At 40.9% G+C, this 27369-nt stretch overlaps 1 protein-coding gene across 2 annotated transcripts; it reads left to right on the top strand.

The window, feature by feature from the left end:
• Window positions 1-475: 475 nt before the first annotated feature.
• sema3e (sema domain, immunoglobulin domain (Ig), short basic domain, secreted, (semaphorin) 3E) lies at window positions 476-21012 on the top strand. 2 transcript variants are annotated; one of them, XM_061283736.1, is made up of 17 exons: window positions 476-1244; window positions 11850-12010; window positions 12182-12241; window positions 12456-12575; window positions 14119-14212; window positions 14375-14491; window positions 14657-14799; window positions 14907-15021; window positions 15102-15171; window positions 15241-15385; window positions 16214-16439; window positions 16751-16842; window positions 17127-17168; window positions 17388-17554; window positions 17771-17838; window positions 17942-18075; window positions 18953-21012. In XM_061283736.1, the coding sequence occupies exons 1-17, from the start codon at window positions 1106-1108 to the stop codon at window positions 19436-19438; spliced, it is 2379 nt and encodes a 792-aa protein (XP_061139720.1). In that variant the 5' UTR covers window positions 476-1105; the 3' UTR covers window positions 19439-21012. The 2 variants fall into 2 exon arrangements, with proteins under 2 accessions (XP_061139720.1, XP_061139719.1); XM_061283735.1 differs by having other exon boundaries at window positions 17768-17838; window positions 18953-21011.
• The last annotated feature ends 6357 nt before the right edge of the window (window positions 21013-27369 follow it).

Below are 27369 nucleotides of genomic sequence, written 5' to 3'. Positions count from 1 at the left end.
AACCAAATGACTATGCCAACTTAAAAGATGTGTCCAAAGTGATAGAGGAGCAAAATCTTTTTGTCTTCAGATGAAGAGACCAAAAAAAAACACCAAGCATAGGAACCTTGCCATGAGACCAAATGAAATTCCATGGCAAGCATGCTACTCAATGTCTTTGAGGCACGACAAAGACGACAACAAGGGAGTGTGCAAAGCTACAATACAGTCAAGGCAGGAGTGTGAAAAGATGTGAAAATATCAGGAGATGGGAGAAGAGAACCTGGTGGAGTTCCACAAAGCACAAACAGTCACGGTGACGATTGACAAGGAGCTCTTCAAACAGTTGGAAGCCGTTTTGAAAGTCTTTAAACAGCAAAGCAGTCATTATACAATGGCGCCAGGCCAGATCGGTAGCGGCACTAGCAATCATCTTTACTGACTCACTTAAGAGGTGAGGTTTGGGGATCCTCCCTTCCTGTTTGAGCAGATTCACAGCTTCACTTTCCTGCCTTGTACAGAGTGAGCGCACGCCAGGCGTGAGGCTCCCTGCTCCTCCCCTCTCCTGCTCAGGCGTTTCTGCAGGGCTCCCATCCGGAGATTGACAGACTCCAGAGGACTCAAGTGGAATAGACGCACTCCAACCTTCCTGCTTGCTGGGAAAGACTAATGCGATGCATATTTATTGATCAGCTGTGTGGGATTCTCCGCTTTTGTTTTTTATTATTTGCTTCCATTGGAATAGGAAATAGCAGATCCGACTCAACATCCAGACACGCAAACAGAAGGACCAACATATGGAGAGTAGTGGGCACTGCAGCATGAACACAACAACTGGACCTCTCTTCTCCCTGGTTACGAAGAGCAAGTGAGAAAATAATAGTCAGCGCTGTCCACCAAGCTTGTGGGTGGATGCGGCCAGCAGACTGCAGACTGCTTTTACGGAGCAAGGAGACTGTGAGGAAGCAGCGTGAGCTGTGATGATGATCCATAAATGGAGCGTTACCTTGGAGGAGACTCGTTTTGCTTAGTTCATGCCAAGATCCTTTTTTATTAATTTGATTCAGAAGGAACAGTTTTTCCACTGATGCTTAGGTTCAGCCTCCCTTGCAGGCTTTCTTTCTAGATGAATGTGCAGCTTGTTCCTAGGAGGATGGAGGACTGCTTGAGGACCAGCTTTTTGGTACTGATGATATTGTATTTGGTTCCAAGCAGAGTTGACACAGCCAACAGCGTTAACCCCAGAATACGGCTCTCACACAAAGGTAAGAAATGTGCAGTGTGTTGCTGCGCGTGATTGTGTTTGTGACCAAAGTGGCAGATATAAGCAAACAAATATAATGCTACTTGTGTAAAAAAACAGACTTATGTTTTGTTTGAACTCCCAATGTTTGACCATTTTGAACAGGAATGAGGAATTCTAAATTTAAATGACATTTTCAGTTGAAGATATTCTATATATTATAATTATGCTCATTACACAAACATACAAAAATATTTTGACTGATGCAGGTGTGGCATAAGCTTTCAAGTACTGTAAATGTCAGAATTTTACCTTCACCGTACGGCGTTCCAAGAACACATAAAGACTTCATGAGGGAGGTGGGGCATTGAAAATTGTGGGAAATTCCTGTAATAATTCTTGGGCTACATCAAAGTCTACAGACAATGCCTGGTAATTTACGAGCAAGCCAAATGGGGGAGAAAAAAAGAAATCGGATCCTCTCACAAAGTTGAACATTCTGACTTTCCCCATTGCACATGTCCAATTTCTCAAGTATGTTGGCCATTAAAGTGACTCCGTACTCCACTAATGATCAAAAACGTAGTGACAAAAAATCCTTGGCTACAGTGATTCACTAGCAACTGAAAATGAAACCCTCGGTTGTCAGCGTGATGTGTTCCTCATAAGATTTCTTCTGCCTACGCCAACACGCAGACATCGTGTAGTGTGCCAGTTTCTATCCCGCAAAAATGCAGATTCTTTTGTTTTTGAGATTCCACAATGAGGTACAGCGATGGAGGAGGTACTTAGAAATAGGAAGGTGTGCCTGGATGCTTGATGACATACCTTTTAAACTGTCTGCTTCATTTGGTTTCGATGATCAGAGTTGATTCTTTGCAGAGTAAACACTGTCATTTTCTCACACATATCTTTGATCTCTACAGCAACAGAATGGTAATTCCACATAAGCCTGTTAGTCATGGTTGGATATAGGTGTGGAATTTCAACGGTCAATAACTTATAAACACATAGCACGGTTGGAACTTTAGTAAAAACTTTGGGGTCAGCAGTTACATCTGTGAAGTACCTAGTACGATGTTTATTCATCTGTGCGCCATAATTTGTGTCAGCTTTGATGTAAACGCAGGAGTCGTTTTAAAAAAAGTGAGGACGTTTAGATTCTATTGACACCTTTTGTACAAAGTAGCCTTGCTGAGGTTAAGTACGCGTTATTTTCTTATGCCAATAATTTTATTTTCCGATTTCAAATTGTTCAAGGCACTGAACTGGAGTGAGGAAATACTCAGACAGGCTGTGAAATATATTTGTAAAATATTTATTGACGTATTACGTGTATGGTATTTAGTGCAAATTTTGGCAATAAAAACCAGTTGTGTGGAAAATATAAATACAATTAATACAAATTGAAAATTATTCTGGTGCAAGACATACAGCAGGTTAAATCAAATTCCCCTAGAAGTTGGAACGTATCATGCACTAAAAATGTCAGATTTTTTTTTTTTTATCCCAGTTCCTGGACAATATTCAATACCAAGTTTATATTATCAATTCTAACAGACAGAAAGATACATATACATTGCATTACATCATTGCGTTTTATTTTACAGCTTTGGTAGTTTCCACTTCAAGCACTTTTCTCACATCAATAATTTCTAGTGCAGAAAGAAGAGTTGGTGTTCACTTGACAGTTTGTCTTGTGGAAAAAAAAAAAAGTCTGCTTTCCCAGAACAAACAAGCACACCCTTGATGGTGTCCATAGAGTGGTGTGCATCCTCTGAGGGTGTCGATGATGCTCGCACACAGATATCTTGTTGTCAAGTTTGAAAGAATTGGCTGATAGTATCCCTCACATTCCACAAACCAGCTCACTGGATTCACCAAGAGAGATGGAAGACAGCTGTATGCCAGCCTGAACCTTCTCTGTGATTTCTGAAGAGAACTAGTCTTCCGTCAAGTCCTCATCATCTTGAGATCTCTAGCTTCACCTGGAAAAAAGAGAAAAAGACAATCAGTGTGCTTGCCACCAAGTACGACAGAAACTGGAGTCTTCATCAGCTCAGAATAAGTTATGCTACTTTCAATCTCTTAGGTACATCATTTTAAGATAAACCGAGACTAACATCCTAAGTAAAAAAATCACATGGGAGTCAAATAAACGCACAAAAGTTTATTTATTTATTTTATTTACCCTTTATTTACAGCATTTGCTCACAACATTAGTTGCGGTACGTTAAGTTAACAAAAGGATTTAACTGTGTATAAACGTGTACCTGTTGAAATGCCCGACATGGCGCCATCTCCGGTGTTCTTGAATGAAGCGAAGTCTGGTTGGGGTTTTGAATTGTAGATGAAATGTTCAGTCCCCAGCTCTCATGGTGACGTATAGCCTACTTATTCTTTAAATGCAGGTCATTGTCGTAATGTATACGCAAGTACTGTAGAAGAAAGTGCGTTTGATACGTCTTGCCAAAAATGAACATCAAAAAGGAAAACAGGCACACACAAGCCTCTGAGACTAATACAAAACTGATGAACACTGTCAGTTATAGTTTTTAATAAACCACCCAAATAATGAAGAGCCTGTGGAAAAAGTTTCAAGTGCTTGACACCCCACCAATCTGCAGTGTCTGTCTTTAGTCTTCCATGTTCTGCCAAAGACTTGAGAGATATGCAGCAAATGGATCATACTGAGGAATGAGAAAAGCCTCCAACTAAAGCATAAAGTCCCAGGCCAAAACATTAGCATCTGTAAATTACGAGATTGAATTCCAAAACTGGTTTGATACATTGTAGTCAGACGTACAGTATTGTGTCAGTACTGCAGTCGTTGTGTGGAACTCCACTGCGTCAAAGAGACTGAGGTTTTTTTTTTCTCCTTTTATGGATCCTTTGCTCAATGTTGCGGTCTGTAAGTGGATGCCTACTGTATATTTTCCCCCGACTTGAAAAGTCCCACTCATGCGCACAGGGACAACTGAATTTTTCACAAGCTGGTGGCTTGGACGCAGTTCAGGGAGAGCGCTCAGATGGATTCAAAAGTTCTTCCTCAGAGTATAGGAAATACTACAATAACATCTGCTATCATAACTGTGAGGAAGTATCCGGCTCTACCTCTGCGAATGACTTGTCGAGAATAATGCATAGCAAATATTTGTACTTGAGAATTGGAGCAATCCACAAGGGAGGCCATCTTTTTGAAATCATCTCTAAAACAGAGGAGGGTGTTTACTAAAGTTTCCACAAACAATGCATTTCTTTCATTCATTCCAAAGAGACTGAATAAATTTAGCTGCCAAAGAATGCATAAAAACAACACAGTCCTTTAGGCCTTCAGATGTTTAAGCCATTATTATAGCCGAGTGTCATATTGAAGAAAAAATGTAATGGTGGCTTTTGTGCATCAAGTGAATTTGCTCGGACGAGAGGCAAAGGTTCTCTTCAGACAATTAGAGCCAATTAAAATAATTAGTATAGTTGCAATTGAGTCTAAGGCGTAGCGGTCTCCAAACTACAGCCTCCGGGCCAATTGTGGCCTGTGGTCCATTTTTATTTGCCCCACAAGAAATGTTATAAATAGAATAGAATATGACCTGCACTTCAACTTTTGCCTGAGAGTAGACACTACGTGCTAAGAATATTTATCAAATGCTGTATGAGCACTGAAACCTTGTAAGTTTAACCTGCTTGGATCAATAGGAATCATCGAGTTTCTTCTGGCTTCTGCATACGAATTCCTGAGGGCAAATCTGCGTATGTGTCTTGGGTGACCTTGCAAGCAAGCAAATAATGGCACGCCTTGATGTTCATATTCACAGTTATCTCCACCCTTTCTTTCTTTTTCAGTGTGTTTGATAGAGATTCATTTGAGATAACCGCAAAACTGCAGACATTCCAAGTTTCTACTTCAATCATACGGTGTACTAAGCAAACATCTAAGATTCCAAGCTGTATTTAGAGCAGAAGCTGACCCCAATGTTTGATGATGCAGCATCCAACTCTTCTCAAAAGCCTTATCTTATTACACTCCCAGTTTTGTGTAATCACAGAGAAAAAAAATACATATTGCTCTAGTTTTGAGCCCTCTGCCTTAGATGAGAAGTTTGAGTGCAGTACTTTTTTTCTTTTTTTGAAAAACAGTCAAATTGTGAAACATTTCCCTGGGTGCATGTGAATACACTAAACTGCAGGGGCGGGCAACCAAATGAGCAAAAAGAAGAAAACAAAACATAAAAAAGTAAACACCCCACCCAAAGGGCCACAGAACATATGGATGTCCAAGCTACCATGGCAACAGCATCTTACCATGTCCTGCGGCAATAATCACATACTAAAACGGGATTTTTTTCATACTCCTGCTTACAGAAATGTGCTGGCTTGTCACAAATAATTTGGACAAGGTTTCATACCTCATACACAGTTTATCTTTCAAGTTAAATATTGCATGCCGTGTCATCAAGCAAAGCAAACAACTATGCTTGGCGACAATAGGCCAACATTAGTGATTACTCACATAGTAATTATAGTGTAATAAAGCCTCCCTGCCTCTTTGGGTTGTAATTTCAGACCTTCTACAGCAGACAAAATGACAAGTCCTATATTTTGTAGCTTTGAAAACGAAACGGCATCTATTTAGCTCCGAGAAGGGGAATACCGGTGTCTAATTCTTCAAATAGAGGATGGGATTTTTTTTTTTTTTTGATAAGATGAATTGAAGTGAGAACTCAAATTAACTCGAATGGTACATGTTCACCTTGTGGCAAAATGGATGTTTGATGTCGATTGGATAAATCACACTTTCTAGGTCAAAAAGGAAAAGTGATATCTTCTTCCTTGATTTTCATCTCTCTACCTCATTTTGTCCGTGGACAGTTGCCCTCCCACTGTGTATACGCGTTCATTAATCAGGTGTCAAAGGACGAAGGGGGTGTAGCTGATGAAGCTCCAGTATTCTGTCTGACCTTACCCCCATGAAAAAAACCCCAAGAGGACGAGAGTGTGAAGCCAACGATTACGTGAGCTTTCACAGACTGCATTTGCGCTAAGGAAAGAGTTGCTCACCATTAGATGTATTTCACGTCTCCAATACGGTTTGCTCTGAGGTCTCACAAACCGGTGAAGGCAGTCGCTTGCAATTAGGCCTGTCACGATCATTACTATATTGACTTATCGCTCGATGACAAAAACACGATTCGAAGGAAGCGATGATCTTGTCAGACTCGATACATGGTACTCGCTTTTGTTGCCTCCTCGTCCGCCAATGTCATGCACAGTCTTCTATTAGACATTAAGTCAGTGAGCAACCGCCAAACAAATGCAAAGTTTACGGATTTTATCTGTCAGTCAACACAAGTTGCCACAATGAGTGGAAGTATCTGATCTCAGAGTTTGTGCGACTCAAATCCCTCTACCCCGTCTGCTTAGAGACTTTCAAATGAAAAAGTAGGTTGCTCACTGGCAAACGCATTGTCGTCTCAATGTTTCCATACACACCCCAGACGAATGCAAATGTTTATTTGGATTGAATGGTTCGGAACAGTCTGCATCTTCTTTCAGTGTGTATCAGATGAAAGTGTCCGCCTTGGGGGGAGGAGGGAAGCCCCCCACCCCCCCTATGTATTTTTCATTTGATGTGGGATCTTGGCCAACTGTGGAAAACCCTGCACCACCTCCTTTTACGCCTGCAGCTAGTGGCAAAGAAACTCCTCGCTGGCTTTGGATGACAGGAAGTCTGAGAAGGAAGCGCAGGGAAAGGAGATGCAGAAATCCCCCAAATTGCTTTTGATCAGTTCAAGACGTGGCTACAGCTGCACATAATAACAGGAGAGAAGGAGCAATGTGATTGCGGAGGACACCTGTTGTGTTTTACAGCGCTCATGCTAATCATAGTAATGGGTTCAACACACCATAAAAAAATACTAAGCATTTTTCATTTACTGCATCTTTTTCTAGCTTTCCCCTAATTTCTCGGGTCCGGTCTCTGTGTCCTTGTTCCGTTCCATCTTTCTGACCTACTTCCTCACGACACAGTTTTGTGTCTTTCCAGAGTTTCCAGTTTCTTATTTCCTTTTTATCAGGTTTCAAACCACGGGCAGTGCACAAACCCAATCGCATTACTGTCTTCTGACGACTAGCGTTCCGATTGTTTGGTTGCCAGTTTTAATATCCTGTCTGTTGACCTGGATTGTCCCAGAATCCTTCACGTTTGAAAAATCTGGTGCCTAGTTTCAAAATCTCTTTTGTTGACGCGCACCAATCCAAAGTGTTGCTGAACTTTGTTGAAATAAATTAACAGGATTTTGAGAATTCACCATGAAATGCTGTTCTTCTCATCCACTGTCTTTCCATAGCGCTTCTGTCTACCTCATTTCCTTCGGGAATTTATTTAGTTTACTGGTTTTGCCACTTCCCTTCTTGTTTTGCTAGTTTTTCTCCATAATCTGTATTCCCGATTCCTGCATTGCTTCCTTCCTCCCTTTCTCCATTCTGATTTCCTATTTCCTTCCTGTGCGTGTATGTCAGCGGCAATTATCCCCATGTTGTTATCAAACAAGACAAGTGAGAAGTGAACGAGCGAGGGCTTTTGGCGTGCGTGCCGTTGAAGGCATCACTTTAAATAGCCATCGACGTCTGTCATCTAAATAAGTGCTAGCAGATTTTGACTGCACACCAAAAAGAAGGAGTTCCTTGTTTTGTGAGCCAGACTGACACTCAAGCGTCAGAATGGAATGCAGTCCCTCGGCCAAGTTCCGTCTAACCGAGAAGCGACCGCGGGAGGTGCGAGCCTGCGTGTGTGCCGATTCGATAATTACAGGGAGCACGAATGAATACTTGCCACATCACCTCAATGGCAAGCACCAAGCAATTCCGGACCCCAGAGCTACTCAAACAAATACTTCTTGTTTTTACAACATTTAAACCTTAATCGCAACAAAGGACTACTTGACTTCACCTACTCCTCTGTGGATACATTATGCTATTTCAAACAAATGGGGGGGGAGGGTTGCTGTGGTTGGAATATGAACATGGGATAAATGTCCTCTGTATCTATGTCCATGATCAAGTTTCACTAAAATATACAAACGATAGGAAAGAAAATCCAGCAATTAGCCCCTGCAACCTTTGCAAGTAGCAAGACTTCAGAACAAGGTTCTCCATTGTTGTGGTCCACAGAAGTGAGACATTTAGTGTAAGTACATCACCTTGGTGCTTGCTATTCTAAAGTCATCTTGTTCAAACTTACATAGGGTTATTGTTCTATGTCAGAAGAGGAATTCAATGCATTAGGAATATCCGGCAGGTGAGTGAGGCAGTTTAAAGTTAAATATGTCAGTAGAGTTGGTGTTCAAGAGGTTCCTTATGTTTTACTGAACTGAAACGTTTTTAGTTTCTGTTTTGATACGGTATAATATACATGCATCAACTAAGTTTATTAGTGATGGGATGAATAAATATCAATATGGTGATTTCATATCATTTTTTTATATCGGCAACAAATAATGTCAAAAAGCATAAAGAATGACTGCACTAATGTATTTAGTTGGTTTTTTTTGTCGTAAAAAAAAACCCCACTGACTTTAAATCTTGAGGCAACATAATGCTGCAAGGCATGTTTTGACACCACATACAATTTATGTATCCAAGAGGATTAATGATAAGCTCAAGCTATTTTCCACACTTTATATTGCACTTAATGCTTGCGATATTTTTGAGCAACATCTTGTGATATCACACGATGAGTTTCTCCTCTGAAGTCATTTCTCACATAGCACCACTGAGCTCAACACTTTTTTTGGGTGTAACCCTGCTTAACATACACTCACACGCCAGATCGCAAGTAATAAGAAAAAACAAAAACGTTTATTGAGACCTGGTGCATGGCTAGTGCCCAAATTAATTTGTGAATTATTCAAAATTTAACACACCGGGTCACCCATGTCCCCCCTTCACCTGGTTCAGGCTTTATGGGAACAATGAAAGCTCTTTTTTTTCCCCCTTCTCTTTTTAGAAACCCAGGGCTGTTGGGAGGAAGCATATTGAATTCAGCATTACCTCTTTTTCAATCGCTTCACCTTCAAAGCCTGAAGTGCTTTTGCTTATTTGCACCCTATGCTCATGCCGCACATGGAGAGCATGTTTAGCGGAACGGCCTGTCAGGCTCAATCAGATCATCAGACCCACGTTTTGCATGCATTCGCTTTTGCGCCAATTGAACACATGAGCAGCTCCATCGAAAAGCACGCACAACATTACAAACTCAGTGAATAAGAATGCACCCCTTTGTAGTCCAAATTTGGTAAACCAAACTTCAGACAAATCTGCACTGAAATAGAGTTCTAGTTGAGGAGAAACTCACAGCAACTCAAATACCATACTGTGTCGTTTGCTTGCATTGTTGGTGTATGACTGGCCGAGTGATGCATGATGTTACACGTGAGAGCAAAAGGAAGGTTTACCACATGAGAGGAAGTGACGAGATTAAATGATAGCCCTCTGCTATATCTCTTGGCTATTCTTTTGGGAAGTTGGATTTCAAAACACATGGCACATATGTGCAGATGGGACTCAAACAAAACGTTCATATCTGCATTTATAGCCAAGATTTCATTGATGTGATGCATGTGCGTTTTTAAAAGATACAGACATGCATAACTATAAAAGAAATATAGATTATGTTTTTAGATCAGGGGTGTCAAACTATTTTTTTTCACGGGCCGCATTGTAGTCATAGCTTCTTTCGGAGGGCCATTATGACTGTCAACCCAATTAAATGTATGAGCACCTCATTATATACAGTAAAAGCTACAAAATGAACTGACAAATAACTCGTTTTCAAATCAGACGAGTAAAAACTCGTCAAATATTAAAAAAAAAAAAAAAAAAAAAGATATTAAAAGTGAAGACAATTTGCAATTCTAGTAATGACACAGGAATTTGATGCACAATTTGTCTTCGCGGGCCACATAAAATGATGTGGCGTGCCGTATCTGGCCCCCGGGCCTTGAGTTTGACACCTGTGTTTTAGATTTACAAATATATTTATGGGACATTTTGCACGTTACATACGTTATCAAATCCATTAGTAAATATGTAAGTAAAGTAAATTACACTTACCGGGTCTTATTTAAAGTACTGTCTTTAGGGAAAAAGAAAGAAAAAAAACAAAAGTCACCACTGCAAATTCACACCTATAAAACCACAACCACAACAAATGATGTTTCAGCGCCGATCTTACTCATTTATGGCTTGCAACATTGCAAATATTTAGTTATTTTTGGCTTTCTTGCAGCGTTAGTGATAAACTAAGGCGCGCGTGGTGACTTGCATACAAACTCGGGTTACTTCTGGACGATGCATCAGGCAATACAGCTATTATCGATTGTAGTCACAATAAACGCAACACGGCTTTTTTTTTTTTTTTTTTTTATAGAGCAATTTGCAGCAGAAGCAACAATATTAAAAATGAAAGTAAACCTTTTACTCACCGAAACGACCAGAGTGTAATATCATAAAAGAACAAAATCCATCCTCCTTTATTTCCCTTGAGTTCATAGCGATTGAGGGGTTAGAGTTGACATTCCTGCAGGTCGGATTTGCCAAGTTTGTATTCCTTTCGGAAAGACATCCATTCGTCGGTAGGAGGATATTGTGAGATTAAGGAGTCAATTGGGATTTCATACCAGTTTAAGATCGGTGCGCCTACCTAACAGGTGATGTCTGTTAGAATTTAGCGTCCAATCACTGCCGTTAAATCCCTGACGTCATTTTACGTCAATTTATGACCTTGCCAGGTCGTGCAAACTCAAAATTTGATTGTTGAAATAAACAAATAAATCTGTCAGACAATTCAGGCATGTGATTTCCAGATTATTATTATTTTTATTAGAAGCACATAGGCCCTGACTTGAAATTTTAGGGGTGCACACTGTAAATTGACTTGCAAATATCATATGTAAATATTCACATCTTCCAGACATGTTTTCAATTCATATGTTACTGTGAGAATAAATAACACAGTTTAAATGATCAACTTTTCCTATAATGTTTTGACCAGCAGTGCAAATATCAACACATTCCACATTCTACACATTTTGCTGGTATTGATGGCAAAAATCTGACTTGGACTGGTCCTAACTTGGATGCAAGCAGCATTGGTTCAGCTCAAACAGTATATATGTGAGTGTGATTGGTTGTCTGTGCTCTTCCGCTACAGCCAACAGTCCAGTATTTATCTCTTCTGGCACACTAGCCTTGGCCATTATTCATTGTTAGAATAATGCAGGGTCAGACATTTAAACGTTTTCGGTTGGTGGCCTTCAAAGTGATACTTAAATGAATAAAAACATTCGTCAAGTTATGACGTCTATTTCTAAAAGGTCAACCACAGTCTGCATTTATTCTAAGGCTTGTATTTTAAATCACACTTATTGCAACAGACATTGTAGCATTGCAGTCAATGAACATGGACAGAACAAGGCCACTATGGCTTAAACTTAATAAACCAAGTCAAACCTAGGCATGGTAACCTCTGCACTGTTTGAAATACAATACAAACCGCAGCCGCCGCAGTATTGTCATAATCATTTTTGTTAATCTTCAATGTCTCGTGTTGATGTTTTGGCAACAGAACTTTGGCAGCTGAACAGGACATGGGTGTTCCAGGGCAATGGAGTGCCTCTTCAGCCCCAGGCCATGCTGCTGGACGAAGGCCATGAGAGGCTTTATATCGGGGCCAAGAATGCTCTTTTCTCCCTCAGCCTGGACCAGGTTAACACGCACCACAGAGAGGTATCCTGGTCCAAGACTAATGAACTCTTAAACCCATTACCGGCTCGTGTGATCTTCTTCGATGTGCATATTTAGACATAAATGGAACTGTAGACAGCCTTGTAATTCGAGTTATATTTTCAACAATCCCAGTAATTCTACTGTTATTTTATTCCCTCTACTCTATTCCAGATCCAGTGGGCCAGTACTGAACCCCAAATAGAAGAATGCTTGATGAAGGGCCGGGAAAAAGTATGTCAACTGTATATTACAATACAGTTTTCGTAAATCACTTCACATTGAGTAGGTTGTGTGGTGCTCTCCTACAGCAGAATGACCTTTGTCTCACCTGCCCCAGCGACATTATTGATAATGCAGTAAACGTCTGGCATTTGTCCACTACACATTTCCCCCCTGATGCCTTGTCATCACTCTAGTGATTTATTCATCCAAATTCTTCCAACAGCTGGAATGCGCAAACTACATCAAGGTTTTGCAGCAGTACAACCAGACCCATCTCTTGGTCTGTGGGACGGCATCATTCAACCCCATATGCGCCTTGGTACACGTTGGAAACTCAGGGAAGGTGAGTCATTGGAGTATTGGGCTCCTCATTCTCCACTGAGAGTAGCTGCGGTTGCATTTTCTTAGTGTGCTTTATCCACAGCTTCCATATCTAGACTTTGCATGGTTATACTCCACACTCCCCAGTCTCCGTTTTGCTGTAGTGGTCTATTTTATCATCAACTCATTAGCTTTTTCAATTTCATTTGTTATCTGTATGATCAAATTTATACGTAGATTTTCTTAAGAAATTTCAAGTCAACACTGTGTAGCAGATTCATTAACCACTATAGCATAATTATATAAAGTTCTTCCGAAGAGATTATAAATGTAGTAAATTTGAAATGAAATTTGGAAATTTGCCTCCATTTGCCATGAAAAATGCAGACTAGAGCTGCAAGACCGCAAACATTGGAAGAAAGAACCGGTTCATCTGGTCAGCTCAACATGTCAGGACAGCCCCCCTTGCAAGACTCCTAATGATTGAAGAATGCGGACATTTGACACACCACGGGGAAGAATGATATTAACAACCTTGAGCTAGTCAATCAAATGAGGCTTCAAAATCGTGAAAAATCAAGCCAATTTCTCCACTCAAACACTGTCGGCATGTCTACTGAATATGTTGAAGCTACATCTCGCTCAAGTGTCAATCGAACACCGCAATTACGACCTCGAAAATTGATGTTTCTGTCGACCGTACTTTTAATTATATGGTTGAGCCATGAAGAAAAAAAAAATCTCCTTCAAGTGGAACATATTCCATTGGGTCAGCCCAAGGCTTTCCCATGCTACAACAACGAGGCGTTTGAAAACAGCCCCGCCAGTCTGAAGCCCTTGTCCTGGCTGTCATGTCAGACTTTTTTAATGAGAAAACATTTCCCCCTCGTTCTCTCTCTTCCGACTATCTTTATAATGTGCGCACACTCACAACCATCAAGGCACTCTCGATCTGCCACACCATCTCGTGGACAATCGGAAGTGAAGACTTGTTTAGCTGCACAATGCAATTATGCTGATGTGAAAGTATGTTCATCATGGTTAAGTTGCGACTCAGGCTTGCTGGGGAATCCCTTTCCCTCCAAATTTCTAACAAACACAAATGATAAATGGATTAAAGGTGTGAGTGTGAGTTGCTTGTTTGTGTGGTGATTGGTGACCCTGAAGCTGGCCTTTGTTACAGTCATCGGAGGGGCCGTATTCACAGCACAGCAGGCCTCCGGGACCTTCCACATAAATCAATGACAGTTCTGTACCACCCGTGTCGGTCGTAAAAAGGCAGGGATCAATGGTTGTATGCGTGCGTGTGGTGTGTGTGTGTGCGTGCGTGCGTGTGTGTGTGCCACCTGGTTGTCCGAGATCAGTCATGCATTAGCGTTTAACTCATATATACCTGTAAGAGCAACAGGCCTTTTATTTTGGCTCATCCATCACTTCCCTCTCCCTACCTCCCTCCCTCCCTCCTTCTCATCCATCATTTTCGACCCACAGTTCACACATCTTGCTTTGTTTGAATGCTTGTCTTTTTTATGCATAACAATGCTCATGCTGATTTGTGCTGACAGGACAGGCTGTTTACTCTGCAAGAGGAGAGCCTTACGAGCGGTAAAGGACGATGTCCGTTTAACCACAATAGTCCCTGCACCTCTACACTCTCAGGTAAATAAGAACAAGAGGTAAAAACTCTAATGTGATACTCCATATCGGAAAGCTTTAAAAATGCAGTCTCCTGTTTTTAAACGTCTCAATGCTGCCATCCTGTGGTCTTGTTACATCATGTATTCATGCCAAGCTGTGCTGGTGCTTGTTTCTTTGTTTCAGGTGGAGAATTATACGTCGGCCTCTACACGGACTACTGGGAGAACGATGCTGCCGTGTGTCGCCTCAACAACCGCACATACACACGCACTGAGAGGGATGACAGGCAGCAGCTCAACGGTCAGTTGAATCCCATCCATCCATCCATCCATCCATCCATCCATCCATCCATCCATCCATCCATCCATCCATCCATCCATCCATCCATCCATCCATCAACATCTTCAGGGTGGCAACTGAGGCGGACTCACTTCAGTAGAAACTTTCACATTTGTCTCTCTGCAGAACCGAGATTTGTCGGCTCAGCGGTTATTCCTGATAACGACGACAAAGATGATGACAAAGTTTACTTCTTCTTCACTGAACGTGAGGTGGGTGCAGAGGGTGTCAACAAGGCAGTCTACACCCGCGTCGGACGAGTCTGTGCGGTAAGGCTTTGATATATTGTTATGGCTTTTTGTGCACAAAATCCATCATGAAGCCAAAAGTGCTGAGAGCGCATTCAGCCATCATTTAGTGTCCTATTGCGTTTCAGAATGATCAAGGAGGACAAAGGATGCTGGTGAACAGATGGAGCTCTTTTCTGAAAACTCGACTCATTTGCTCTGTGGCTGGACCTGACGGCATTGACACTCACTTTGATTTACTCGGTGAGGACATGCGGTTTACCTCTTTCATCCTGTATCTACAGTACTTCCAAAATAAATTCTGTGTGTTTTTTTTTTTTTAGAGGACGTCTATGTGTTGAAGAACAAAGATGGGAAAAACCCAGAAATCTTTGGCCTTTTTAGCACAACAAGGTGAGGAAGACAACATTTGTGTTTCATGGCATGAAGGCAGACTGATCACTTAAAGTCTTCTTTTTTCAGTGCGGTGTTTAAAGGCTATGCAGTGTGTGTCTATCACATGGACGACATCCGAGCAGCGTTTAATGGCCCCTTTGCCTTCAGAGAGAGACCTGAGCATCACTGGACACCTTCTGAGGATAGAGTGCCCTACCCACGGCCTGGATCTGTACGTCCTGTTTAATAATTGATTTTTTTCAGACAGTGAAACGTAGATCTGTGTCACCCGGGTAGTTGTGGAAGGACACAATAGCGAATGGAAGCATGTGCAGATTGAACAATAGGTGTCACAAGATTGACCCTTGAGGGACCCCACAAGTCATACGCATTTTATTTGAGACTCACTAGCAGCAAAGTATAGCCTGTCCTAAAGATAGGCCTTGAACCGAGGACTTGAACCAACTTAGAGCAATCGAGTTTTCCACACATTCTTCCAATCGCTGGAATAAGATGACCCGTAGTGGATGAAGTGCTACATTCACAAAGGAAAATGCAATCCATGCTAATCCCAGAATCATGTGCATTTTGCAGTTTGCACTCACTTTTTTAGCTTGGACAAATAAATGCCCTCTTAACTCCAGTGCTTGTCACCATGGTAACAAAAGCCACTCTCAAATGGGACAGGGCTGCACACTCAAAACAATTTGATTTTCAAAAGATTAAAAAAACAAGAGAGTGAATAGCACTCTACAATTCTTGATCCTTGGGGTATTTTGGTGAAAGCCAGTCAGAGATGCATACTGAGAACTGTTATATATTGTGGTGACAAAAATATGTCCCAGAGGCTTGTTGACCTGATTCTAAAAGAGCCACAATTATGCATTGACTTTTTATCTTTGACTGATAACAACACAGTGAGCATATGGAACACCATCCTGAATGTTAGCAACCTCAATTGCAGTCACCATCTTTTTGTCATCCACACAGCAAAACCGTGGCAATGCAATTAATTACCTTCTCTACTTCCACCGCTTTAAATCTGTCATCTTGTTGGTAGTGCGCCAGCAAAGTCAACGGCGGCGGCTTTTCAAGCTCCAAGGAGTTCCCAGATGAGGTTTTGCGCTTTGTGCGCGCTCACCCCATGATGTATCGTCCAGTTCTTCCACAACATCGCAGGCCGGTTTTCCTGCAAACAGAGCCGAGCCCGAGAAAGTTGACTCAGATTGCGGTGGACAGAGTTCAAGCCCAGGATGGACACTACCATGTTCTCTACATTGGGACAGGTACAGCTTGTTCTTTATGGCAACACGCATTGTTTACTAGCTCTTTAGTTAACCTTGCAAGGACAGCTACAATAATGTTTTGTATAATGAAATGTGACACAGTACCCAACAAGTTATGAGAGGTATGTGATACAATAAAATTTAGTAAGTATTAAACAATATGTACCGTATGATTTTATATATTGGTACGATACTGTACAATATGGTATGATAAAAAACAATTCAGTATGAAACGGTACTATTGATGGATTGATTTGTCAAAATATGGCATGACAGACCCTAAACAATCCACTTCCGTCTCTTTCCTTTAGATGACGCGCTGGTGCTCAAAGTGATCACAATCTACAACAAAGACGCTGACACAATGGAAGAAGTGCTGCTGGAGGAGCTGCAAGTGTTTGAGGTGTGGACGTTGCAACAATAAAGTTTCTTCTTTTAGTTTTCAGAATTTTAGGCAATTAATTCGATTACAAGAAAAGAAACATTTACACTGCCATTCACATCTACAATCACTGAATAGGAAATTAACTGTATCTACTAAAGTACAAATAACCGAAATGAAATGAACCCACTGAAATTAGTTAATGGCCCTGAAAATATAAAAGCATATTTGTCTTTACTGCATCTCATGCACGTCCCTATGCTACTATTGTTTTGATACAGATGTCTGTCTTTTTTTCCTCCCAGGTTCCAGCACCAATAAAAGAGCTTATTATATCACCAAAACGGGTAAGACGGAATATGTATGTTCTCTTTGTGCAAGCATAATACATCCGATGTTCCCTATTTATATTGGCTGGATTAAAATAGATCATTCTTGCAATTCTGCTTTTTAACCACAAGGTGATAATGTTGCATCACTTTGCATGGCTGTGTTCTGTCATCAAAGCTGGCAGTAGAATATTTGAGCATATTGAACTTCCTGTTTATGGTTTTGGGGGTTCACAGCAACAGTTGTACGTGGGCTCGGACGTGGGCGTGGCCCAGGTTAAATTGCACCAGTGCGCCCTCTACGGCTCTGAATGCGCCGACTGTTGTCTTGCTCGAGACCCCTACTGCGCTTGGGATGGTTTCGCCTGCTCCAGCTACTACCCAACTGGAGTCTACACCAAAAGGTAAGCACAGGGCAGAGGTGCAAAAGTACATACATGCTTTAACAAAAATATAAAAATACAAAAAACTCCTTTGTTTAAATGTATGTATAAAGTACATACTCCATACTTGCACTATATTACTACTCGTGGCCTTTTTTTGTTGTCCACCAATGCTTCTGTCGCTCATACAAAAATCCCCCTCCATCCATATTATTTTTTGCTGCTCATTTTCAGCAGACGATTCAGGCGACAGGATATTCGCCACGGCAACGCCGTCCAGCTGTGCAATGGCCTGCAAATTGATGGTGAGTGGAAAGGAACTGGCTCCAGTTGCTTTGTATGTCAAAGAAATGGTCTACAAATATGAACAATGCTTAAATGAGATCTTAATCCCGTGTGTCCATCCAGATGAGCAATGGCATAAATCCGAGGAAAAGACGGTGTTTGGCGTGGAGGGTAACAGCACGTTGCTCAGCTGCGTCCCTCGATCACTTCATGCCAAGGTGCTCTGGTTCCTACAAAATGGAGACGACAAAAAACAGGTCAGTTTCGGACACTATGAAGCGCAGAGAACTGTACTGTGGAAAGAAATGCTATTGTTGACAATTTTCATCATCAAGTCACACATTTTTGAGGAAGAAACTTTTTCTGAAATGGCAAAACTAGCAAACAAACATTTGCATGTCATTTGACCAAAAAATGATCAAATATGATTTAAAAAATTGATACTTAGATATGGTTAACCTGATGATTGAAGGATTGGCAAATTAATAATAATAATAAATTATATTTATAACGCACTTTACATTCGGAGGAATCTCAAAGTGCTACATGGCAAGTAAAAACAAGAAAACAAAGCAAAGACAAGTATAAAACAACTGGACGACAACCAGGATGTGAGAAACAGGATTACGGAAATGCTAGGGTAAAGAGGTGAGTTTTAAATTCGGTTTTGAAAGAGTCAGTGAATTGGGGTGCTCTTAAGTGGTCGGGGAGGGAGTTCCACAGTGTGGGGGCTGCATGGCAGAAGGCCCGGTCGCCCATGATGCGCAACTTGGTTTTCGGGACGTGGAGAAGGTGTGAGTTGGATGAGCGGAGGCTTCGGGTGGCAGGTTTTGAGGCAAGGAGTTCTTTGAGGTATGGGGGAGCATGTCCGAGGATACACTGGTGAGTGAGGAGGACGATCTGAAGATTAATTAATTAAGTTGTCTTGATGGCTCATAATTTGCCAGCAGTCTAGACATTGTATTTTGATCATTTACCCTAGAAAATAAATCAAATAAACAAACAAACAGAATATTTGGGGAGTATCAGTTAGTGCAACACCAAACACAACAAAATGTATGTTTCATTAAGTTTCTGTGTTAAACGTTTTATTAATCCATAAATTTAAGAAGTCCCATTGATTTATACTGGCAGGTTCACGAGGACGAGCGCGTGATCTGGACCTCGCACGGGCTTCTCCTTCTGAGCGTCACCAGTTCCGATGCGGGCGTGTACGTGTGCCAGACGGTTGAACACGGCTACGTGCACACGTTGCTGCGCGTCACTCTGCACGTGCTCAGCGGGAAAGCGTTGGCGTCCGCCATCAGGCCTAACGACAAAAGCGGAGCCCCCTGCCAGTCGCATGTCAACCCCGTGGCGAGCCCCAGTTTCAGACCCAGGACTCTGGTCCCAGCTTCCCTGCCGGGCCCACACTCCAGGCAGTGGTACAAAGAGTTCCTCCAGCTGATTGATTACAGGGACGCCCAGCGAGTGGAAGAGTATTGTGAGAAGGTGTGGTGCCCAGATAAGAAACGCAAAAAGAACAAAAAGAAGTTTATCCCCCCAAGTGGTGTGAAAAAAGGTAAAGCCAGGGCGGCTGAGGGTAGTCATCGAGCCCCCAGGCACACTCTTGACACCTGAGAAGCACACTCACTCACATTTGTTCTTTAGAGAATTTAGTACCAAAAAAAACCCTAACATTGTAAATAATACAAATGATCACACCTTGGATTGTTTGACAGTTCATCACAAGCACACACAGACAATTTCGCATTCACAACCTATGCATATTTTAGAGTCGTCAGTGAACCAAATGCGCATGTTTTTTTGGAGTGTGGGAGGAAAATAGAGTTCCGGGAGAATGCGACATGCAATCACCGGAGAACAAACCACGATTTTAATTTGAGCCTGTTTCAGTGTTGTCCAGAGTAGTTACATCCAATTCATCAAGCCATCAGTTTTCTTTAGTGTTTGTTCGTATTTAGGTGAGCGAGTGCCTGACTTTGGGACAAGAGGTGGATCACACCCTTGATTGGTCGCCTGCCAATCTCAGGGCACAGTTGGACATATTCACACTTCCATTCAGTTTTAACTTAACATGCACGTATTTGGAAAGAAAAATGGTATATCCCAGGCAAGCAAACGCCTAATTGAAAGATCCGAGAATCAAACCCGGAAGCTTTTGATTGTGAAGCGAATATGATAACCACATTATTTACCATGCTGACAATTTTAAGTCAACTGTTTTGGCATTAGAGCATTTAATCACAAAAACCCATCATATTTGCGGAACATAACATATCCAGTTCCCGTGTTTCTCCTACTAAATTCCAATGTGAGATGTTAACATATTGACATTTACTGTAGTTTGGTTGTCAGACTGACTTTGAAAAGACAAAGCGATCATCTGTCACAGACGGGTTGTGTGCGGGTCAGTCGTGTGAAAAATGAGGTCCTCCCCTCTCAGAGGCAAGGGGGCGCCGGGCAATTAGGTGACAGGGACAGTGATCCGCGAAGACAAGACACACTGTAAATACAAGATCCCGTGGACTGACCCCGGCGTCAATCCCAATGCACTCTGCCGTCTCTTTACAACTGTACTAGTGCTCTGAACGCACTGCATGTGTATCTCACTGTATCTGTCATGACAGAAATAAAACAGCTCTGGTAAAAATTAAGAGACCAAAATAACATCAAAGTTGAACGTTTTGGCAACAATTCCTAAAGGTATTGGATGTTTGGTGCAAACACAACCCTGTGATCACTCCAAAAACTAGAATGGAACATTCAGCTGGCAGCAGTTTGGGGGCTGATTCTGAAAATATGTGCGTAGATTTTAACATTGACTGTACATATCAAGAGCAAAATCTGACAGATCATTTTGAAGTGGTCTCTGTTTTTTTTCCAGAGTTGTGTGTGTTATAAGTAAATCTCTTCTAATATTGTTGTTATTAATATTACTACGCTGACATATGATGATAATTTATTCTGTTTCTGGGTTATGTAGTTTTTAGACAAACATAAACTGGAAAAATGTAATGCTGTTGTTAGTATGTTTGTTTGTGTTATGAACATTTCATTGTACAGTTAAATGAAACAAAACCACTATACTGTACCAGAAACTTGCTTTTTTGTATTCTAATCAAGATCTAAATGAGAATAAAAGAAAAATTAAGCCCTTGAAGAAGCTAAATAAATGTTAAGTGTCGTATTAGTGAACAACAGATTGAAATTTGAAGAGATGGGGGAGTGGGAAATGTTTTCGTCTTTGTGGTGCAACAAAAAATAGAGAAGCACAGAATCAACACAAAACAAAAACTTTTTGGCCCTAAAATACTTCCTAGATTCATAACATGACAACATATATATAAGAATTTTAGCATATAGCAAGTGAAGACAGTTTTATTTCACTATTTTGCCTCTTTAATTTTTTATTTTGGTGGTGAGGTACACACAAAATCTGTTTTTCCTAATCCCTTGAAGCTAAACATACCGAAATAAGTGCATAAATATATTTTATGATCTGATTTCAGTAGTTAAATTCAAATCTTGGAGAAGTCGTTGCTCCAATTTTTTAAACTATGCATCTCAGTCAAAATGATGGGTTTCACAGAAACGTTTTAAATCAGTTAAATTTTTTGAGAAAAATCTCATTTGGAAACAACAAATGTGAAAAATCGGCCGCACCACAGTTGATGACTTCCTTCCTTGGAGCATAACGTGCAAAATGCACAACCCAGATATATTTTATTATGTGACTGCAGGTCATTGCAGTCATCAGAGCTTATTTTCCTTTTTAATGGTTCAGCGTGAAAGCTCTTGAAGGACATGCTACCGATTTTGTTATTGCACACACACACACTTACAGAGGGCTTTTCACACTCATTCAAATTCAGCCGTGGTCCACCTGAGCCAGCGGGGTACTAAAGGCATCTGAGGATGGAATTCATGCTGCTGATAGATTCCATATGGCTGCCATGGCAACAAGCTCTGAAACAGCTCAACACACGTCCCCATCAAAGCGCTCTTTCTGCCTCTCTCTGTCAAGTCCAGCATAGTTAGCTGAGGCCTTTTCTACAATAGCCACATATATATAAAAGAACCAAAGCGGGCAAGGACCCAATTAACTTCTTTAACTGTAATTTGGTCAATGCACTTAAAAACAATCAATCAATCAAGCAAGTATGCATTGCCCAATAGTGTTATAGTTATTTTTTAAAATTACGATTGAGGGTAGATGTACTCCAAAAGGCCACCCAAAGTGGTCAACTTTACAACCTACAAAAGTGGAGCTCTTCTTGGAGTTCTTTTAAATGTACTTTGTGGGTGCAGATCTCCAAGAGGACTCCAGCGCATTCTTGCGGCATGAAGACCACACGCCTTGCCTGTGCCGAACTTAATTGGGTGATAAACAACTTGACGAAGTTGCCCCCCCCCCCCCCCCCCCAAAGGCACAATATCGTCCTTAAATGTGTGCATATGCAACTAACTTACAAATTCTTCAAGAAACTGTTAGAAAATATTTTTCCCGTGACTTGTGAGCAAGGACTTGGTGCATGCTCATTACTAAAATAAAATTAGCCAGCGGGCTGGCTCCAAATTCTAACTCAATCTGTTTAATAAAATGCAAACGTCCCTTGATATTGAGTTAAAGAAGAAAATGTCAATTCAAGAACCAATGCCAAAAAAGTGCTGCTTCATCATCTTTGCAATCAATGTGATGTTTAATTTAACTAGGACAGTAATTAATACATCAAATATATATGTATAAATTAGCAATCTTTAGAGTAAAAGAAGTTTCTCTGACAGAAAACTAATCAAAACTTTGAGCTGATATCATCAAAAGTAAAAGAGATTATATAGGCACCATTGAAAAGGTCTGTAGTGCACAATTTAAAGTAGACAATCATCATGAGGATATTCTTGCCCTGGTTCAAGAAAACGACCAGTAATTAAGGATCACTACTACAATCATTGGGCAGAAGACAGCAATCTTTTTTTACATTCATCCAGCATTTTTTTTTTCTCACCAAAAGTAAAGGTTAAACTGAATCCAGCACCTACTGCCTTGATAAGCTCCACAGAAACACTATCAGTGCTCGGGCAGCAAGCTTGTCCTTCTGCATGGGACACTTGCCGCTCTAGGGAAGAGCATATTTGCCACTGGCAAACATGAACGCCGGTGCGCAAGCACACAAAATGTGTGCAAAAAGAGATGATAAAGACAATAGCAATGGGCCAACACATGTTATCTCAGTGGTGCAGCTGCTCACATCCAATACATTAAAGTGCAGTTTGCATACATCAATTTGAGTGTTTGTTTGCCTTGAGTCGAGTGGCTTCTAGGAAGGGGGGCTGAAGTGAAACTGGAGCCAATGATGCTTCAGTGGCCTGCTTCATATGATGATAAGTCCCAATATTATAATAATAATAATAATAATAATAATAATAATAATAATAATAATAATAATAATAATAATAATAATAATAATAATAATAATAATAATAATAATAATAATAATAATAATAATAATAATAATAATAATATACTTCCTGTTAAAAGAATGACATTTTGGGTCAAAAAGCAACCTGAGGGAAGCCTGAGATCATCAGCTGACAGCTGCAGGCAAACGTGGCAAGTGTTGACGTAAGCAAAGCGCATTAAAACGTATGGAAGACTCCAAGTGGGCCAGCTAGCAGATGCAAGTGAGAAAGACACTCATGAAAAGAACGAGCCAGATTCCGAACCTCGGAACGCTAGCAGGTTCTCAACTGGTGGGCCGGGACCTAAAATTGAGTTGCACACAACTAGTAAAAAATGACATGAGTCAGGAAATGTTACTCAATACCATTTTGGAATTTGACCAGTTCTAGTCACTAGCTACTCAAATACAATATAGTGCAGTCTTTGGTGAGTCCAAGCTAACAATATGCTTAAATTAAACTCATTTGAAATTGTCTTCAGAAATGTAACATTGTACACATATTTTCTGTAGCTACTATTTTGAACAAACAATGCTTTATTCCACTTAATGTTTATAAAAATGGGTCGCATGTTTGCAACAATAGAAATATGCCGGTCCCAGGGTGACCACAGTTAAGAATCACTGTTCTGTGCTAACATTTGGTTAAGCAACAACTAGTCTCCCACCCTGACATCTGGATTTAGGCCTGTTTTACTGTCTCCTCTCTTCACTCACATCTCTTGTTTAATGATTTAATTTTGGGGGACAAACAAGAAAAAGCCTTCCAGATATGCTCCAGGCAAATTTTCAGATCGTATTTTGGCGTGATGGAACATTTAGAGGTTTATACACTTGTATGTTTATATAATTCCAGTGTGTGCGTGTTTGTGTGTGTGTGTGTGTGATGTAGCCCGTGCGATTAATCTGGGTGTAATCACTACTCTTGTGACTCTGTCCGGAGGGGGTGTGGTTTCCCAGTCCTCGCTAATCCCGTCCTTTTTTCCTCATCCCTGCATCATTGCCATTACATCACTCGTAACGTCAACAGCTGCAACTGATCGGTAATACACCAACAGATGAAATCATGGCAAATGACATGTTCCATGTCAAATGATGTTTTCTCAGAATTTGACAAATGTTTGTCATTCATGTTCCAAACGTCAAATGTCAGAGCTCTTCAGTGGTAGATTAGCAAGGCAAACAAGGTCATTTTTCTCGGTACTGTTAAATGCTTTGCTGTATTTTGGCCTGATCTAGTTTGTAATTAGTGCTGTAATTTCATACCTTCAGGTTAAAAGAATACCAATATAAATAATGAATGCATAAAAAATGTAAACAGGAAAATAAACTGGATGTTTATACCACACAAATAATGTTTCTCATCTAATAAAATCAAATCGTTTTAATGCTCCTTGGAAGCAGTGAACATTAGAGGAATTCTGAAGGCAAATGTTCACAAATGCAAGGATTTATGTGAGTGATTTGATTATACACGTTAAAGTTTTTTTCCCCACGCGTCCTTAAAGGCATCTGCAGAAATATCCATCCAAATCTTTGCAGAAGCACGCTAATGCTCATTAAGTGGCCACGAAGCTGCTCCAGTGCCAGGCTTAAAAGAAAGATTCGTCTCAAATGTAATACATCACCTAACTCTCACGATTAGCGTGTAAGGTTTGATTTCGGAAGCGGAAAAGTTAATACCAACACAATATGATAGGTGTGTGTGGCTGGGCCACACGTAATAAGCCCCCCTAATAAGGCTTTTCTTTCTTTCTTTCTTTCTTTCTTTCTTTCTTTCTTTCTTTCTTTCTTTCTTTCTTTCTTTCTTTCTTTCTTTCTTTCTTTCTTTCTTTCTTTCTTTCTTTCTTTCTTTCTTTCTTTCTTTCTTTCTTTCTTTCTTTCTTTCTTTCTTTCTTTCTTTCTTTCTTTCTTTCCTTCTTTCTTTCCTTCTTTCTTTCTTTCCGGAAGGGGAAAAAGGTATCATATGCCTCGTCTTATATACGATGCAAAGAAGAGCACTGGAAGACAAACTGTATAAGATTTTAAAGCAAAATATCCATAAAAAATGGCCTCTTGTGGCATATTCTGAGCGTGAATGCATCATCCATAGCAGGGCCAAAGCAGCAGCAGGCTGCTGGGAGCCTCGCTGGTGAATATTTGATGAGAGAATGGATCTCCTCCTTCTGCAGGTTGACTTCAGCGTGCACATACGCAGATGTCACACACAGATGGTACCATTTCTCCGTCTTAATATGCCAAGCAGAAAAGGTGCTAAGATAAGTCACAGATGAACGGCACACCTGAAACATAATGCTGGAACAGCCTTGTGGCCTTCATTTTGAAATTACTGGACAAGACAGACACGCGCACACACACGCACACTTGTTCATGTACCTCTTGTAATAAGTGTTGAGCAGATGAGTCAACTTTGCCACTCCGCATGAACATTTAGGGAGTGAAGTGGACTAATCCCTGATCAGATATATTCTGCATTTCATCATCCAATTTATAGGGCACTTTCCACTCATTGGCAAAAGATAATCCGATAATAAGAACAGCGTGTGAACATGTCACCGTGCATCCATGAAGCCTTAATAACGGCCACTTTGGGAACCCGTCTGAATCTCTGGAGACTTCTTCACTTTAATCAATAAGAGCGACTATGAGATCTGCTCTGGTAATTTTCTCTGAAACCTGAAAGCATTTGCCTGTTCAAAAATGTGACGTATGCGTCACGCTTTAATGGGGATGAACACATTACACAGGGTGACTATTAAACCACATTTAGTCTCTCGGTAAAGCAACCGTCACCCATCCATGCCTTTCTATTTTGAGCATTTTTGACTTTCATTTTGTACTCAAAAGGCCCATTCTGAAGCCAGATGTCGCACCGCTCCTCTGTTTGCCAGCCTGCTCATGAATGAACATCAATGATTGGACTGTGGCTCCTCATTATAACCGGGTTACAGCTCACTGATTTGAGAGAGGGGGCTGTGGAGACCGAAACAAGACTCGAATAGAAGTAGAACTGTGCTGATGTCTCTTTAAGGGTATTTTTAGCAAGGCGGACAGCCGTGGTCACTTTGAACCGATGGTGGCACGTGAGAGGCTTGTGATGCTGGTGAGTGAAGGAAGGAGCTGGCTACTGATTGCCACAAATTCATGCTCTTAAAAAAAAGTGACGGTTGGGCACATGCACACTTAGTCTACTAGCCTAATGCTAGCATATGACGGGAAAAAAATTGAAACGCAAAATAGAAGATTAGTCTACATTTCAATTTGACCCCAAGCAATGTATTGAATATATTATGAAATATCTCTCCATATTTACATCAGGAAAGGAGACTGAACAAGAACATCGGTGCATGTGGCAGTAATACATGAATAATAAATATTATATATAAGTATGTATACACCCACATGTGAACGTGATCAGCAGCAAGTAGTCAGCAGCTTTAATTATGGCCAACAAACGTATACAGTCTGTCGCAAAAGTGACTCCCTGCATAATGCTACACGACACCACACTACGTGATTCCCTTTCCTGCACATATAAAAATAAAAAGCAGCAAATATAGTCAGCAACATCGAAGCATCAAGAGCAGTGTTGCTTGTAAAGTCAAATGTGTTGACTTGGCGGGTTGGTGTGGAGTCCAAATTCGCCCCCTTGGGCTGCAGATGTAAATTTAATGACAGCGCCGAAGTGTGCCTTATCATATTACTGTATTGATTACATGCTGACAAACCCACCTTCCCCTGTCGAAACACGCAGAAGGCACACGAACCTGGAGACCTACACAGGTTGCCATCAAAAAAGATGCCAGGGAAAAACTGTTTCGCCTTCCTGAAAGGTCGCCAGAGGTGAGTGCTACTAAAAAAAACATGTACAAATGTAATTGGGAGTAACTTGGTTATCCGAAGTTGCATTGAGTCTTAACTTCTACAATTGCATCCAAAAGGGAAAAACCTCCATGCTGCATTACGCTCTGCTGTGTCGGCCTAATTAAAACGAGAGCGATAAGCACTGCTCGTAAGCTCTGTTTGTTTGACTGAGAGCCAGCCAGAAAGGGGAGATGATGTGTGTGTGCGTGTGTGTGTCAGTGTTGA

This window comes from Syngnathus typhle, linkage group LG7, assembly GCF_033458585.1.
Source record: "Syngnathus typhle isolate RoL2023-S1 ecotype Sweden linkage group LG7, RoL_Styp_1.0, whole genome shotgun sequence".
NCBI classification, from domain to species: Eukaryota; Metazoa; Chordata; class Actinopteri; order Syngnathiformes; family Syngnathidae; genus Syngnathus; species Syngnathus typhle.
Note: the sequence above shows the minus strand (reverse complement) of the source record. Positions and strands in the feature narration are given on the sequence as shown.

Bases quoted from the DNA above. Each gene is read 5' to 3' on its own strand.
- sema3e (XM_061283735.1), top strand. From the start codon at position 1,106: ATGAATGTGCAGCTTGTTCCTAGGAGGATGGAGGACTGCTTGAGGACC. The intron at 14,213-14,374 runs GTAAATAAGAAC...TCTTTGTTTCAG, and splicing joins CTGCACCTCTACACTCTCAG to GTGGAGAATTATACGTCGGC. The intron at 14,492-14,656 runs GTCAGTTGAATC...GTCTCTCTGCAG, and splicing joins TGACAGGCAGCAGCTCAACG to AACCGAGATTTGTCGGCTCA.